The sequence below is a fragment of the Xiphophorus hellerii genome, chromosome 20 (assembly GCF_003331165.1).
Source record: "Xiphophorus hellerii strain 12219 chromosome 20, Xiphophorus_hellerii-4.1, whole genome shotgun sequence".
In the NCBI taxonomy this organism is placed as follows: domain Eukaryota; kingdom Metazoa; phylum Chordata; class Actinopteri; order Cyprinodontiformes; family Poeciliidae; genus Xiphophorus; species Xiphophorus hellerii.
The window spans coordinates 19,639,006-19,655,029 of NC_045691.1; the positions used below are offsets into that span (position 1 = coordinate 19,639,006).

Sequence of the window (16,024 nt, forward strand, 5' to 3'; positions counted from 1 at the left end):
GTTAATTTTTTTATGAATAAAAAATCACAAAGGTATAAATCCTTTGGCCAATGTTCTTCAGAAAATAACTTAAGTAGAGTCAGGCTGCACAGAAAGCAACCAGAGATTTTCACTTGCAACAAATTCAGAGTTGGATTCAGGTCTGGACTTTGGGCCATTCTAGCCCATTTAATAAACTTTAATCTAAACCAATCCATTATAACTCTGGCTTTATGTTCACTTTATGTTTATGTTCATGCTTTGCATGAATCGCCATCGCTCTCCAGTTTTTTTGGAGCCTTTGAGAGTTTTTCCAGGGTTGCTCTGTATTTACGTAAACTCTAACCAGCTTCCAGAGGAAAAGCATCAAATTATGTGTTGGCGGGGCGTGCCGTGGTGGCGTAGGGGTTAGCGCGACCCATATTTGGAGGCCTTGAGTCCTCAACGCGGCCGTCGCGGGTTCGACTCCTGGACCCGACGATATTTGCAGCATGTCTAATCCCCTCTCCTTCCCCGTTTCCTGTCAGCCCACTGTCATATAAGGGACACTAGAGCCCACAAAAGACCCCCTGGAGGGGTAAAAAAAAATAAATAAAATTATGTGTTGGCCTGTCACGTAAAATCCTTATTCAATATTTTGAGGTTTGTGTTTGCAATGTGACAAAATGTGAAAAAGTTCAAGTGGTGTGAATATTTTCACAAAGTCCAATGAACTCTCCATCACATTGACCCCACCAAACTGTAGTTTTATTTTAAGTTTATTCATGTGACATGTTGCATTTAAATAGTTGCGCATCATGTATGCCTTGACATTGTAGTGTTTTAGTCGCAAATTATATTAGATAGTGATGATCAGGTTGTTCTCAATGAATGGACTGTTTTAATTAATACATGCACAGACTTAATATGATCTATAGCACCGTGCTGAATCTCATTACTTACACAACGTACCGCGCTATAATTAACAACGTGTCCGGTGGAAAATAAGAACATTACAAACTAACAGAAACTAGCTGACATTCTCACTGGTTAACTTCTTGTATGTAAACCTATTAAAGTCAAATGTAAATTACAGACTTTGTGTGTAGGAGCCATCAATGTCAAATATCCATTGCCCTTGTTGTGACCTAGCCCTATCTAACAAAGTGAACTCAAGGGAAGACTTTTTTTCTGATGAGGCTAAACAAAACAAACATATTTCCATCTGTTTTTTGCTTTCACACAAAATCTAAAGCAGCCAACGTTCCACCATCTGTTTCTATCAAGATAAGACCAGTGGGAGTAGGCATGTCTGTAATGTACAGATATAGGATTTTACTCACTGAAGGGGAAATGTTTCTAATAAACAAAGTGGATAAAAGAGGAGAAATATGCTGGAGCAATTCGTCATTCGTAGAGAAGGTTTATCATGTGAGATGATTTTACAGCAAAGTATGAAGATTCCTCTGCAGCCTGAGTTAATCTGTTTCATTCTACCTGTCCAGGTGGAGATGACTCTGCAGCTAAATGTGTAGGTGAGAGAAACTCGGGTTGTGATTCAGGAGGCAGTGGTGGTAAGAAAGAAAGACTTTCAGTTTTGTAATGAAAAGTGTAGGTGAGTGTATGCTAACAGCTGCTAAACTTTGGGGAGTAGCCAACACAGACAATCATCATTGATAAAAAATTTTGTTTTGCATTGTAAAATAATTGAAATCCCTTTAACTTTTTCACATTTTGTCACATTGCAGCCATATTTAAATATCTTACAGAGCACAGTTCTGTCATTTGAAAATGGAAGGACAGTGGCACAAATGCAAACCTACCCAGACTCAACCATCTACCTGAACTGACAGGCTGAGCAAAGCAAGGGGAGCATTAATCCCAAAAGCAGCCAAGAGGTAATTGTGGAGGACCTGCAGAAGTCCACAGCTCCACAGGGAGGAATCTGTTGACAGCACAACTATGTGCACTCCACAAATTTGATCTTTATGGCAGAGTGACAAGAAGAAAATCATTACTGAAAGAAACAATCAGCAGAACTTTTTGTAGGCGACAACAAACACACAGAAGAAAGTTCTTTTATCAGATGAGACCAAGCTTCTTGTCTGTCATTCAAAATGTCAACTGTGAATGAAACTAAGACCCTGAAAACACCATCTCTGCAGTGAAACATGGTGATGATGGTCACCATGCTAGGTGGCTGCTTTCTTTCAAGTGGAACAAAGAAGTTTATAAGAGTTGACGGGAAAATGGATGGAGCAAAACGTAAGATTGTCCTGGAAGAAAATAAATGTATATGCAGCAAAAGACTGGAAACAAGGCAGAGGTTCACTTTCCAGCAGGACAACAACACTAAACATTTAACTACAACTAAATGACTTAGATAAATGCAGTTTTATGAGTTAGAAAGACCCAGTCAGAATAAGTAGATAGTGTCCATCAAATATGACCTTGCTTGATGTATTTTGGTTAAAAAAAATAAATCAGCTTTCAAATGTGCAAAGACTGCAGAGACCTAACCCTGTTAAAAGATCTTGCAGCAGTAATTACACCAAGAGGTAGCTCTACAATGTGTAGTGTATAAATGCCAAGTACATTTCATACTTTATTAAAAAAAAATTATTACTATCTTTTACAGTACAATTCTACTATTTTATGTAATGTGACAAATGAAAAAAGCCTTAATGGGTATAAATCATTTTGCAAAACACAAATTGTGGTTCAAAATTATTTTAAGGATTGTTGATGTAGACAATATGTAATTAAATCTTAAAAACATAAACTGGGCGACCATAAAGGTATCTGCAGCTGCAGATTTTAAGACAAGTTTTTAAGTTCTTACTAGTCTAGAGCTCATTACAGCATCTTGCTCTATCAGTACCACTTACACATCATCTGTATCTGGGATTTCTGAATTTTAATTGTCCATTTGCAATCAAGCTCTTAAACAAATGTGTGTTTAAAAATGTGTCTTCTGATTAGTGAAATTTCTGGAAGAAGGTATAAAATTTAATTCACATTCAAGCCTAGTCTGGAAGAAAAAGCTGTAGATTTATGAAAATCTAAATCTAAAATCTTTTTTTCAAGGAAAACATGGGAGAAATAAGCCAACTTCCTTTATACCTACACATTAAACAGCCGTGCATTTCTCTTGGTATCTAATTCTTTATAAAATATGGGAATAAATAATCTTAAAACTCCTGGAAATACTCATAGATTACTATTTTAGCTTTCAGTAGAAAAAGTTCCTGTCGGCATTAAAGGGAATAAAAGGAAAACTAAATTGGCATAAGTTATTTTGCAAAGTATTGATAAAATAAAATGAATTTTAATGGCAAAAAAATATTCAACATGGCCGTTAAAAAAATTACAATAAACTTATAAATAAAAAGAAGTACAGGAAGGAAATATAACATTACATATGAAAATGAAATATAAATTGATTAACAATTTGGGACATTTGACTCGTACTGCTGATCAAACCAAAAATAACTCTTACTAACCTCCTGCTGATAGATAATACTCACTGACGTCTTATAGTCATATGTCCTTACAGCACACCATGTAAAGAATATAGAAAACCTGTTTTCAAAGTAGTGGGTACAAAATGTCCACAAGACAGGTGTGACCTAACACACTGTGAGTACGAAGAGTCGTATTTTTCATGCTCGAAAACATTGAGTGCAAATTCAAAGTACTACAAGGTTTAAAGCCAAAATGACCAGTACTAATTAAAGAAAATACAAGTGCATACTCTACCATTGAAAAAATGTGGCTGGTTTTACGTTTTAATTTCTGAAAGGTAAATATATATTTTTTTAATAACAAGCATCTCAAAATGATAAAATCAGTTTTAGTTTAATATTAAAGGGTGAGGGTGTTAAATATTTCTAACTAGTTGTGTGTACTGTACTGTATGTGTGTGTTTGTGTCTAAATCCGTCACAACTATGTGTGCCTACATGGCTGCCAATAGAGTAGTTAAGCTGGGCACTTTTGCAACTGCGCTCACTTTTCATACCAGGCAGACTGGGTTACTGCAGAGGCACCTTGAGCTCCTCAGAGTCCAGCAGGGCAGCAGAGATTTTTACACTCAGGGCCTCTTTCTGTCAGCCAGCTTCAGTCCCAGGACCAGGACCAGAACCAGAACAATGGCGCAGCCCGTTAAAACCGACCCCACTAAGATGGGTGAGGGTCGGGCGATTGCAGTGCTGACTTCTGGAGGCGATGCTCAGGGTAAGTGCAGGCTTTCCAGAATGTACAATTGTGCAAAGCAAGGACTTGGAGGATCTGCTTAAGTTAATATTAAAAAAAATTTTTTCAACCCTTTAATATCTATGACATTGCTACTTGTGGTCAGGCTAGCTATTCACTGCTCACACAGGACTATTTTTAATCTGACATTCACTTCCTAGACTATTTTTGATGCTTCATTAGTAAACAGAAATTATTTTAAACACCATGTTCAAACATTTAATTCTCCCCATCAAATCCTGTATTTTTTAAATATGGATTATGCTCTGTAATTTCTCCTAGCTGTCATAAAACTCAGTAAGGTAAAAGGGAGACATGATTTGCCAGAAGGAAAGAGAATAGCAGACGATATACTGACCTTTAACTTGATGAGGAATATGTCCAAAGTGACCTTTAAAAGGTTTGCCAGTGACCCCACACAGCTGAAGTGTCAGCATGTGAGAGCCTGAGATTTCTCTCTTCGGTTTACCATGTGAACTTTCTCAAACATTGGACACAATCTCAAATGCAAAACCAAAACTACATATTGATTTCATCACAACTTTTGTCTTTTAATATGCATTTTTCTGTAAAATAATCCTAATTTCTTTCAAGGAATGCAACAATTACGACTGCTAATTTTAGAAACATGACCTTTCCTTCCTATGTGTACATTAGTGAGGCATGTGAAGAAAGCAGTACTGCTCTTCCTTCCTATACCTCTTTCCTTTTACACTGTAAGAGGATATGATTTTGGCACCCTTTAAGTTAATCTATCCGCAGCTTGTCCTTTAAGTAACCCCTCAATCAAACGACCGCAGTGAGGTTCACACTGTCTTGTTGTGGTATTAACTGCCATGTTGCACTTGTGGCTTTCATCTGATGTTTTGAATTCACTAGCTTTTCATAGGAGCCAAAAATAGCATTTCTGAATTTATTTAACACTCGAATGACTCAACATTCAGACTCAGAAAACTCACAACTTAACATGCAAGCTGAAAGAAAACTGTAAACGTGAGGATCTAAAGGTGAAATTAAAGTTTGCACTTAATGACAGGGTTTTTTTTTATCAAGTTACGTGGGGATGATACACACTAATGGATATTCTATTTAACAATGATAGTGAGAGGAATCCAATTACAGTGCAATAGTGTTCAAACCTCTTAAACTTTCAAAGGAAAATGTGTTTTGCCTGGGCTTCACCAACACACGGTTGTGGAACAGTTTGAAAGTTTGATAATAAAAAAGGTTTTGAACATCTCTCTGTTCTGCTCAGACCATTGTTTGAAAATGAAAATAGCATGGGTGGGAAAGAAAATCATGAGAAGCAGCCAAGAGGACCACAGTAAGGCTGCGTTCACATTGCAACCTGAAGTAACCTAATTCCGATTTTTTTTTTGTCAAATCGATTTTTTTTAATTTTTTTTTTGGCGTGGCCGTTTACACTTCCAAATATATGCGATTTGTATGTGATCTCCAGCGTGAACCTAAAATGAGCTGAAAGTGTCCCGCATGCGCAGTAGAGGGCGCAAAACGTCATACATGGAGCGTGCTCAGTGTTTTCCCAACAGCCATAAAGAAGAAGTAGCGCTCAGTGTTTGCGGAAGTAAAAATGGATGCTAACGGTGGAGCATAGCTTACGATTTTGAAGTTGTTGTCCAGGCAGAGCCAGTACAGTAACAACTTAATCCTCATTATTGTTCGCCATGGTTGTAGTTTTTCTTCCCGCTTGCGCGTATCAGGACGCAGAATAGTGACATTTATCGAGTATCAATGACGTTCAGGTCGATGAATGCGACCAGGTACCAGGAATACGACCTGACCAGGCGTCAGGTCGTATTTGAATCAGATAGGTATCGGATATCCAAGTGGCGTGGTTCGCAATCAAAAAAACCCGACCTGTGTTGTTCAGACTGTGATGAAAATATTAAATACAGGTCACAATAAGGCAAAAAAGAAAGAAATTCGGAATTGGGTCACTTCTGGCTGGAGTGTTAACGTACCCCAACTCTGGAGGAGCTGCTGATCTGGAGAGCTATGGCTCAGGTGTGAGAATCTGTTGACAGGACATCTAGTTATGCATTCCACTGATCTTTTTTATGAAAGAGCGGGAAAAGATAAATCCATTGTTGAAATAAGTTATAAGAATCCCCTTTTGCAGTTTTCTATAAGCCATGTGTGAAACTGACAGATGTTAAAGAAGGTCCTCTGGTCTAATGAGATCAGTATTTATCTTTTTAGCCTATTTCCAAAACATGACATATGGGGAAGAACTAACAAAGCACATCATCCTGAACTCTTCCTCTCCTTGGTCAAGAATAGTAGTAGCAGCAGCATTCTGGGAATACTTTCTGTAATGCAATAGTCAGAGTTTAATAAAGAAAACATGTTAGAAGTTGCAAAAAACTTGAGACTGGGGCAGAAGTTCTTCTTCAAGAACAACAACCATCCAGCTAGAGTTACAATTGAGTAGTTTGGGTGTTGAAATGACCCAGTCAAAGTTCAGACCCAAATCCAACCAAGAATTATGAAACAGAGTTGAAAATTGATGTTCACAGGTGCTCTCCATCTAATCGGACTGAACTTGAGCTGTTTTGCAAAAAAGAATGGGCAAACTGGTAGAGATACCCTATATGAGCTGAATCCTTTTACAAAACACTGTGCATACTGAATTCATCCAAAATAATTCAATGTCCCCAAATTTATTTTAAAAAAAAAGAAAGTCCAGTTACGAGGATGGTGCAAATCAAGATCCGCACTCTGTTCATGCAGGAATGAATGCGGCTGTGAGAGCCACCGTTCGAGTGGGGCTGTACACTGGAGCCAAGGTGTACTTTGTCCATGAGGTTGGTACCACTTCTATCCATTACCACAGTAAATTATATGACCTGAACGAATTAAAATAGATAAATAATCAATTATTATAAGTGTTCTACTTTTATGAAAACGGAGAAAAACAATCACGTTTTTTAATGTATTATTATTCAACAGCATTACTTCAATTGTTCAATCTTTCTTACAGGAATGTTAGTAGGACTAAAGCAGACATGAAACATGAAGTTGCTTCACTGCAAGTATTATTTTTAAAGGGGTAATTTTCTGTTGTATGGTGACATCTTGTTGTTACCAGGGTTACCAGGGCCTGGTTGACGGGGGAGACAATATCCGCCCAGCTACCTGGGAAAGTGTGTCAATGATGCTGCAGCTGGTGAGTTCGAACACACGCAGGCAATGATAATATGTGCACTATATATAGTCTCTCACATGTACTAGCAGTCCAGCCTTTACTCTCTACGGTGCAGCGTTGAAGGTCAAATAGTCAGTTAAATGCCAAGGTTCATTAGAAAGCAACACTTCTGCGACACATGTGTGAAGGTTTCAAATTCTGCCACCCAAGCTGTGTCCTTCACGTTCGAGACTGAAATCCTTTCTCCTCGTCGGACATCAGGGTGGGACTGTGATCGGTAGCGCCCGCTGTCAGGACTTCCGCACCAAGGAGGGGCGCACCAAGGCGGCCTGTAACTTAGTCAAGCTGGGCATCACCAACTTGTGTGTTATTGGAGGTGACGGCAGTCTCACAGGTGCCAACCAGTTCAGGACGGAGTGGAAAGACCTGCTAGCTGACCTGGTTAAAGCAGGTGAGATCCACCTTCAAAGAGCTGCACACTGTAAAACATTTGAAGGTGGTTTAAGTTTAAAATGAAAGTCCACCTGCTGCCTTGAAAATGCAATTTAAGTCAGAAAGAAAAATCTTTTGGTTTTAACTCAGAACTTAAAGTTTGAAAAGTTGATTTAACAACAAGAAACAAGTGTCTAAAAATTGTTTATTAGGTTCATTAATCTTGACTTGTGAGTTTTAACTTAGTGCTGCAATTTAAACCAAATAACTATTTCACAATATGCAAGAAAATACTGTCCTTACCCAGTTAAAGAGCTCACATTTTTCTGTTACTTGTTACTATATCAAGTTAAAATAACTACTAATTTTACTTTAGAATAATTTTAATTCTTGTTTCAAATTGCATGAACAAAATTTCTGATCTGATAATGAATTTTATTAACCGTCAAAATGAATTTTGTTCAGAAACATTTAGCATGAACAGGACATTATCCTCAAGCTTTACAAACTGAAAATTGTACTAAATGTAAATTTAGTACTAAATTGTACTAAATGACCTTTTGCCTGAAAAACACTCAAGAATCAGATCAATGTAACACACTTCCATCTCACTCAAGGTGCAAAACAAGGTTATAAAAACAAGCCGCTAAGCATTCTGGAACTCCTCTCTTTTTCTTCTTCCAGTTTTTAAATTGCTAATCTAAAATCTCAAGTTTGTTCAACTCTTAGAGGTTTGACAAAATTAATAAGTTAAAACAACTTACTAAATTTGTCTTTCACAAATTCACACATTTAGGTTCAAAATCCAAAACTTGCTAAATTTATTTGACTAAAAGAGTAGAAGACAGTAGACACAACTAAATGTGGCTCAAATGTTTTACAGTGCACAATATGAATGCAAGATTTCTAATAAATGATCAGTATAAATATGCCATATAAGCATTTTTTTTAAAAAAAAGATGTTTGAATCCGGTTTTAGGAAAAATCACAGCAAATGAAGCAAATAACTCCTCCCATCTCAACATTGTCGGCATGGTGGGCTCCATCGACAATGACTTCTGTGGAACTGATATGACCATTGGCACTGACAGCGCCCTGCATCGCATTATTGAAATAGTAGATGCCATCACAACCACAGCACAGAGGTAAGCATGTAGGTTTTAAAATGTTCAAAGACAGAAGCAGCAGGTGAAACGTTTGCAGGCTTTTGACAATAAGTGCTTCTGTGTGCAGTCACCAGAGGACCTTCATCTTGGAGGTAATGGGTAGGCACTGTGGGTGAGTACAGATTTTATGTGTGTTTTGGAAGAATTGGAATAAAGTTTCACATAACAACCACATATCTAACTTTTATGGAAGAGGATTAGGAGCAGTAAAATAAAAAAAATAAAACAAATTCTAACTTTAATCTCAGAAGAGAAAAGTGGCCCTAAATCCTTCTCTGTAAACATTTTACATGGTAGACCAACACAAGGTTGTGCATAAGTTTGAAGTGGAAGCTGTTCTTTGAAGACCTCAGTTGTCAGAGAGCATGTGTGAACAAGCAGCATCATGGAGACCAAGGAACAGAGCAGACAGGCCAGAGAGAAAGACATGGAGACATTTAGGTTGCCTTGAATGCTTCACAGAGCACTGTTCCACCCATCTTTGCAAAATGGAAAAAATATGGCAAACTAAGTCTATGGCAAACAAGGTTTGGTTTTTCAAGAAGCCGTAATCACAGAAGCAGCAGGAGACCTGCAGTAACTCTGGAAGAGCTGCAGAGATTCATAATTGCGAGAATCTGTTGACAGGATAAGTAGTATTGGTGCAATCCACAAATCTGAGCTTTATAGATGTGCGAAAACAAGGAAACCCTTGCTGAGAGAAAGCCATGAGAAATCCCATGTGTATTTATCCAGAATCAGTGAGAGCAACAGCAAACCCGGTGCTCAGATGAGAGCAAAATTAGATATTTTTAAACTGCATGAAAACATATTGCGTGAAAGAAAAAAAAACACTTCTAATCACCTTGATCGTACTGGGAACAACAAAGCTGATCCGAGCTGATGGGACGATGGATGGAGGTAAAAACAAGCCAAACCTGGAAGAAAACCTGTGCAAGACTGCCAAAGACTGAAGAGGAGGTTCACCTTCCAGCAGGACAATAATAATAAAAATGCAGTCGGTGCAACAATGGAATGGATTAGATCAAAGCACATTTCTGTACTAAAATCATCTAATTAAAGCATTTTTAAACTAATAATTAGTAAACTCCCTGTTGACGTACAGGCCCATAAATTCTTTAGAATAGGAAGCACCAGAACATGCCTTTCAACTGAAGCCGATGTGTAGATCAGGAAACACCTAGAGAGAAATAGCTATTCTTCAAAGTTTCCCACATGTACAGTCAGAGTAAAGCTTTAAACAGCTGTTTCTGTGTATTGTAATTCCATGTTGCAATAACATTTTATTGTGTACAGCTACCTTGCCTTGGTGACTGCTCTGGCATGTGGTGCCGACTGGGTCTTCATCCCAGAGATGCCTCCAGATGAAGGATGGGAGGAACATCTGTGTAGAAGACTTACAGATGTAAATTTCCTGCTCTTCAGTGTCACATTTATGTTTAATTTGGCTTCTGCCCTAAATCTTTACCTGCCCTATTGTAGCAAAGATGTCGTGGTTCCCGTTTGAATATCATCATTGTTGCAGAGGGAGCAATAGATCGCAAAGGAAAACCAATCACCTGTGACCTAGTCAAACAGGTCAGTGCACCAGAATACTAGGAAATAAGCACAAACTTTGCCAAGAAGTTTTCTCATAAACAATATCTTTTTCAAGCTGGTGTCAAAGCAGCTGGGTTTCGACACCCGAACCACCATCCTGGGCCATGTGCAAAGAGGAGGAACCCCCTCCGCTTTTGACAGGATCCTGGTAATGCCTCAATAAACCTGTTTATCTTAGTCATTTTTATAAGATTTATTGATTATGTTAGAGCCTCTCTTGTTTTTATTATAACCCAGGCAAGCAGGATGGGTGTGGAGGCTGTCATGGCTCTGCTGGAAGCCACACCAGATACTCCTGCCTGTGTGGTCAGCCTGTCTGGAAACATGGCTGTCAGGCTGCCTCTTATGGAATGTGTGCAAGTGGTAAGTCAGCATGACGACACATTCACGAACATTAAGTCTGCCAGGTGTTCATTAGGTAAAAACTGTGATTCTGCAGTGACTTGAAAAGACAGTAAATTCAGTTGTTTGTAATTTTGTCACTCTATGTATTTTATTGGAATGTATGTTTATGTTATTCAGTGTTAAAACAGTGGTGGCACCATTATTCTCAGTTGATGTTTTTTTTAGAAGGAACAGAAAAGCTGGGAAGGTGGAAAAGAAAATGCTAAAACTTGCAAAACCCTTGAGACTGGGATGGAGGTTCATCTTCCAGTAGATCACTGATCTAAATAAAGTCAGAGCTACGGGGGAATGGTTTAAATCCAAGTATATGCATGTGTTGAAATGGTCCAGTCAAAGTCTAGGCCCAAATTTATCTGACAATGTCTGATAAATGTTTAAAATTTAATTTTATTGTAATTCCAACAATAGGTGATTCTTCAGGGAAGTAAGTACAAATGCACACCACAGTTTTCAGATTGTATAATTATCCTTTTGATTTCATGTTTAGGCACTACTTTGCATTGGTTTATCACATAAAATTCCAATAAAATACATTAAAGTTTGATAAACAAAATATAAAAAAGTTCAAATGTTTTTGCAAAGGTTTTGATTGACTTCAAATTTTTTGATTAAAACTTATGTGTTTGCTTTTCATACCAGACTAAAGATGTCACCACAGCCATGGCTGAAGGACGGTATGATGATGCGGTGATGCTCAGAGGAAAGTAAGGCCTGCACCTATATTCATTTTAATTTCTACCCACTGTGTTTGTTTTCAAATGAATGTTCACTTTTGCTTTTCTAATAACAGGAGCTTTGAGAACAACTGGAACACGTATAAAATGCTTGCCCATGTGAACCCTCCAGAGACAAAGGTTAGAAACTACTCCTTTACAACCATGTTTAGATTTAGTGGAAATTTCAGAAAATTCTTCTGATGAGGGTTATTTTTATATATATATATATATATACACATATAATTTCAGAGCAATATCAACATTGCCATACTGAACATCGGCGCTCCATGTGCAGGAATGAATGCTGCAGTACGTGCAGCAGTCAGGATTGGGCTGCTTCAGGGCCACCAGATGCTGGCGGTGCATGAAGGCTTTGATGGCTTGGCACATGGGCTGGTAATGTATTAGATCAGGCTGTAAATGACACATGTTGAGCACTGTCCCTATGAATAAAAATTGACTATTGGGACATAATCTTGTTTTATCATCAAGAACTGAACTTATAATGGGACAAAATGTTCTGATTGCATGTACAGATTGAGCCAATTGGTTGGTCTGGAGTGGCAGGATGGACTGGAAAGGGTGGTTCCATGCTTGGCACCAAGAGGTGAGCCAGTTCAAGAAGATCTGGGCTTCAACAGATTCTTTAATACTTCATTGAATACTGGTTGCCTTAATGAAAATCTAAATCTGTACTGACATGATGTGATGTTCATTATTTTTGTTATGAAGGACACTGCCTAAGCAGCATCTGGAGGAGATCAGTCTGAACATCACAAAGTTCAACATCCATGGTATTGTCATTATCGGAGGCTTTGAGGTGAGACACTTTTGACTCTGCTTCAGTTTTAAAATACTACAAAGTCCATTTGACTTCAGCAATAAAATCAGTCAAACGTTTAAAAGGTTAATACATTAAGCATGGACAAGTTTGAAATTGCTGCTAATTTTCTCTTACCGCTACAGGGTCAAAATTCTGCATACAGTTCAATATAAATTTGTGTCTCTCCAAGTAACCACTAGTTTAATGTCCCTTAGGAAACTGCATGTTTCTTGTAGTCATAAAGTTATGGCTTAATTCTGGCTGGTATTTATCAGCTCATTCAAATAGCTTTGTTTCTTGATATAGCCCAGCTTTTTTAAGGATAGTGTACAGTGAGCTCCACCTTTTGTTATGAGAAAAGATGTCAAATATCAGCTGAAATTGGTGGTAACAAAATGCATGTTGTTGCTCTACAAGTTACGGTGGGATATTTAACCAAACATCAGTGAGGATGTATATGTCATATTTGAACCTATTTGTATACAGTAAGTTTACCATATTTGGGCTGCAAGAATTCATGTTTTAAACTCACTGGAGATGTACAGCCATTCTGTAATGAGAAAAGAAAGTTTTAAATGCGTCAGTAAAAGCCCCCAATAAAAATTTAATTCTTGCCAATGAGGACTGTTTGTAAACTTGGATCCTGCAAATGCTTGAATAAAAGCATGTCCTTTTGAGTTATGGCTTTCCTCCTCACAGGCATTCCTGGGAGGTCTAGAGATGGTGGAAGCTAGAGAGAAGTACGAGGAACTGTGCATTCCCCTCGTCGTTGTTCCTGCTACCGTCTCCAATAATGTCCCTGGATCTGACTTCAGCATAGGCGCAGACACAGCCCTCAACACCATTACTATGGTAAACATCTGACTGTGTAGAAACATGAAGTAATCCATAAACAATCAGGTCTTTTTCACTCATTGTTGTTCACGTTCTGCAGACATGTGACCGGATCAAGCAGTCTGCTGCCGGCACCAAGAGGAGAGTGTTCATTATTGAGACCATGGGGGGATACTGTGGCTACCTGGCAACCATGGCTGGGTTGGCATCTGGAGCAGATGCGGCCTACATTTATGAGGAACCGTTCAACATTCATGACCTCGAGGTCTGTCTGTATGTCTTCTCATGACCGAAAGATAAAAAGAAACAAAATCATAGCATTCGTCAGTGAGAGATGGGCAGATATTTCTCAGTCTGATCGATGATTTGTTTGTAGCTGAACGTTGATCATCTAGTGGAAAAGATGAAGACAACAGTGAAGAGAGGGCTAATTCTGAGGTTTGTGGGAAATAAAACCACTAATTTTTTCATCCTGCTCACATTCACTGCTATTAGTTGGTGTTTATGTCTTGTCTGAAACTTCTACTTTTGCTTCAGAAATGAGAAGTGCAACGCAAACTACACGACTGATTTCATCTTCAACCTGTATTCAGAGGAGGGGAAGGGTGTGTTTGACTGCAGAAAAAATGTTCTTGGTCATATGCAGCAGGTTTGTTACTCTGTGATTCTCTGTTTGTTGGTCCACTTCTCATAGTTTGGCGCAGCCACTGTGAAAGATACCATTTTTTTTTCTTCTTAGGGTGGAACCCCCAGTCCTTTTGATAGGAACTTTGGCACAAAGATGGGAGTCAAGTCTGTTCTTTGGTTGACTGACAAGCTGAAGGAATGCTACAGACATGGTGAGTGTTTGAAAACATAAAACATCTGGTGTTCTTGTTTATAATTTTAATAAAGTATGCTGTTTTTAACTCTATAATGACTGTTTATAAATTAAACCTGCAGGTCGCATCTTTGCCAACTCTAAGGACTCAGCCTGTGTGCTGGGAATGAGGAAAAGAGCGTTGGTGTTCCAGCCTTTGGCAGATCTAAGAACTGAGACTGACATTGAGTAAGAACTTAGAAATGTTACTTACGGTACCCTGTATTAAAACCCCTTGGACTTATCAAATTTTTGATTTTTCAAGCATAAATTACAACATATTTTACTCCAATCTTCCCTAACAGACAATCAGAAAGTAGGGCGTCATTGTAAAGTGGAAGAAATGTATGCCTTCTCAAATCTTTTTACAAAGTAAAGCTTGAAAATTGTGAAATGAACATTTGTTCAACAATTCTACTTCACTTACCTTGTTAAAGAACCTTTTGGTTCAGTTACAACGGCAATCGTTTTGAATGATGAAAACTGAACTTTCTTCACTTTGTTCATTGCAAATTTGCTCAATTGTAGTCAAAATCAACGAAGAGTTTCAAAGTCTTTGTACAGATTCTCAGTTGTATGTTGGTTTTGATTTTGACAGGACCATGTAACCTTTCCCTAACATATCTCAGTTATGCGTGTTGGTCCTTCATTTAAATCCCCCCAAAATAAATCCAAGATTGTGGTTGTAACAGGACAAAATGTAAATAAGTTTTGAAGGACATTTATTTGACCTTTTTAAAATGTTTTCTTTTTTGCCTTTAGACTTTTTCACTGATAAGCATTGTCCTTTGCAGACACCGTATTCCAAAGATCCAGTGGTGGCTGAGGCTGAGGCCCATCTTGAAGATCCTGGCCAAGTACAAGATCAACTTGGACACCTCAGAGAGGACTGCAATGGAACATGTCATCAAGAAGAGAGGCTTAGTTCCTCAGTAGCTTTTCCATGTCACTGCTCAAGAGACATCAGTTCATTGTCTTCTTTTTAAAGCACTTTGTAAACTCTGTCTTGAGGATTGTGCAATAATAAAGACATTAACATAAAAATATTGTTTAACAACTACTTCTTACAAATCATACTGTCAGTGTTTAAATAAATCGAGTGAAATGCATTTGCTCAATTGTACAAACAGCAGAATTTTAGGAAGTTTAAATTCTGATTGATTTCTTGTTTCATCCAACATTGTGTGTAACTATATTAGATAGTATATTAGATAGTTTTTACTTTTATGTAGGTTAGAAATTATAAATGCCTCAATTACAGTGTTCCTAAAATGATTTTCAGAAGTCTGGTTTTGGTGATAAAAAATGTGTCTCCCCTTTAAGTTTTTTTGTTAAATATTAAAATTCTAAATTAACCAAGTTGACGCTGTAGTTTCCTCTTTTTTTCCCCATTTTTTAGAATACCAATATTTAATCATGCATTGTGTGAATTAGAAACTTTGGCTTTGAAATGCCCTGCAGTTTTTGATCTTCACTTTAGAATAAAAAAATATGAGAATACCTAAAGACCAAATGAAGGGTGTTCAAGATTTTTGCATAGCATTTGATGTTGCAGCATGAATTAAATCATGAGGGTAAAAGAAGAAATTAAGAAATTGAATACATTCAAAATTTACTGTTTTTTGAATATTTAAATTAAAAGAAAATATAATATTTTTGCACACTAGACATCTATGCTTAAATAAGTTTGTTTAAAGCTAAATTAAACATGATAAATTGTAAAAATGTTATATTTTCTCTGCAACAATGGACGCCTCTTAAACCTGTCTCAATAGACAGGAATTAGTTTACCAAATATTTAAACATGTTGCAC

At 37.7% G+C, this 16,024-nt stretch overlaps 1 protein-coding gene across 1 annotated transcript; it reads left to right on the forward strand.

Annotated features, from left to right (window-relative positions):
* The first annotated feature begins 3,953 nt into the window (after nt 1-3,953).
* pfkmb (phosphofructokinase, muscle b) lies at nt 3,954-15,392 on the forward strand. Its single transcript, XM_032550441.1, has 22 exons — nt 3,954-4,193; nt 6,963-7,036; nt 7,321-7,398; nt 7,639-7,828; nt 8,789-8,954; nt 9,043-9,087; nt 10,272-10,380; nt 10,458-10,553; nt 10,630-10,722; nt 10,812-10,937; nt 11,619-11,683; nt 11,770-11,833; nt 11,945-12,091; nt 12,232-12,302; nt 12,428-12,515; nt 13,218-13,370; nt 13,453-13,617; nt 13,729-13,790; nt 13,890-14,001; nt 14,092-14,191; nt 14,295-14,400; nt 15,006-15,392. Exons 1-22 carry the CDS (start codon nt 4,109-4,111, stop codon nt 15,145-15,147), a joined length of 2,337 nt encoding a protein of 778 aa, XP_032406332.1. The 5' UTR covers nt 3,954-4,108; the 3' UTR covers nt 15,148-15,392.
* The last annotated feature ends 632 nt before the right edge of the window (nt 15,393-16,024 follow it).

What these genes read in the sequence shown, in the direction of transcription:
- pfkmb (XM_032550441.1), top strand. Translation starts at nt 4,109, where the DNA reads ATGGCGCAGCCCGTTAAAACCGACCCCACTAAGATGGGTGAGGGTCGG. An exon ending in TTATGGAATGTGTGCAAGTG is followed by an intron (nt 10,938 to 11,618) that starts GTAAGTCAGCAT and finishes TTTTCATACCAG; the next exon opens with ACTAAAGATGTCACCACAGC. An exon ending in ATGGCTTGGCACATGGGCTG is followed by an intron (nt 12,092 to 12,231) that starts GTAATGTATTAG and finishes TTGCATGTACAG; the next exon opens with ATTGAGCCAATTGGTTGGTC.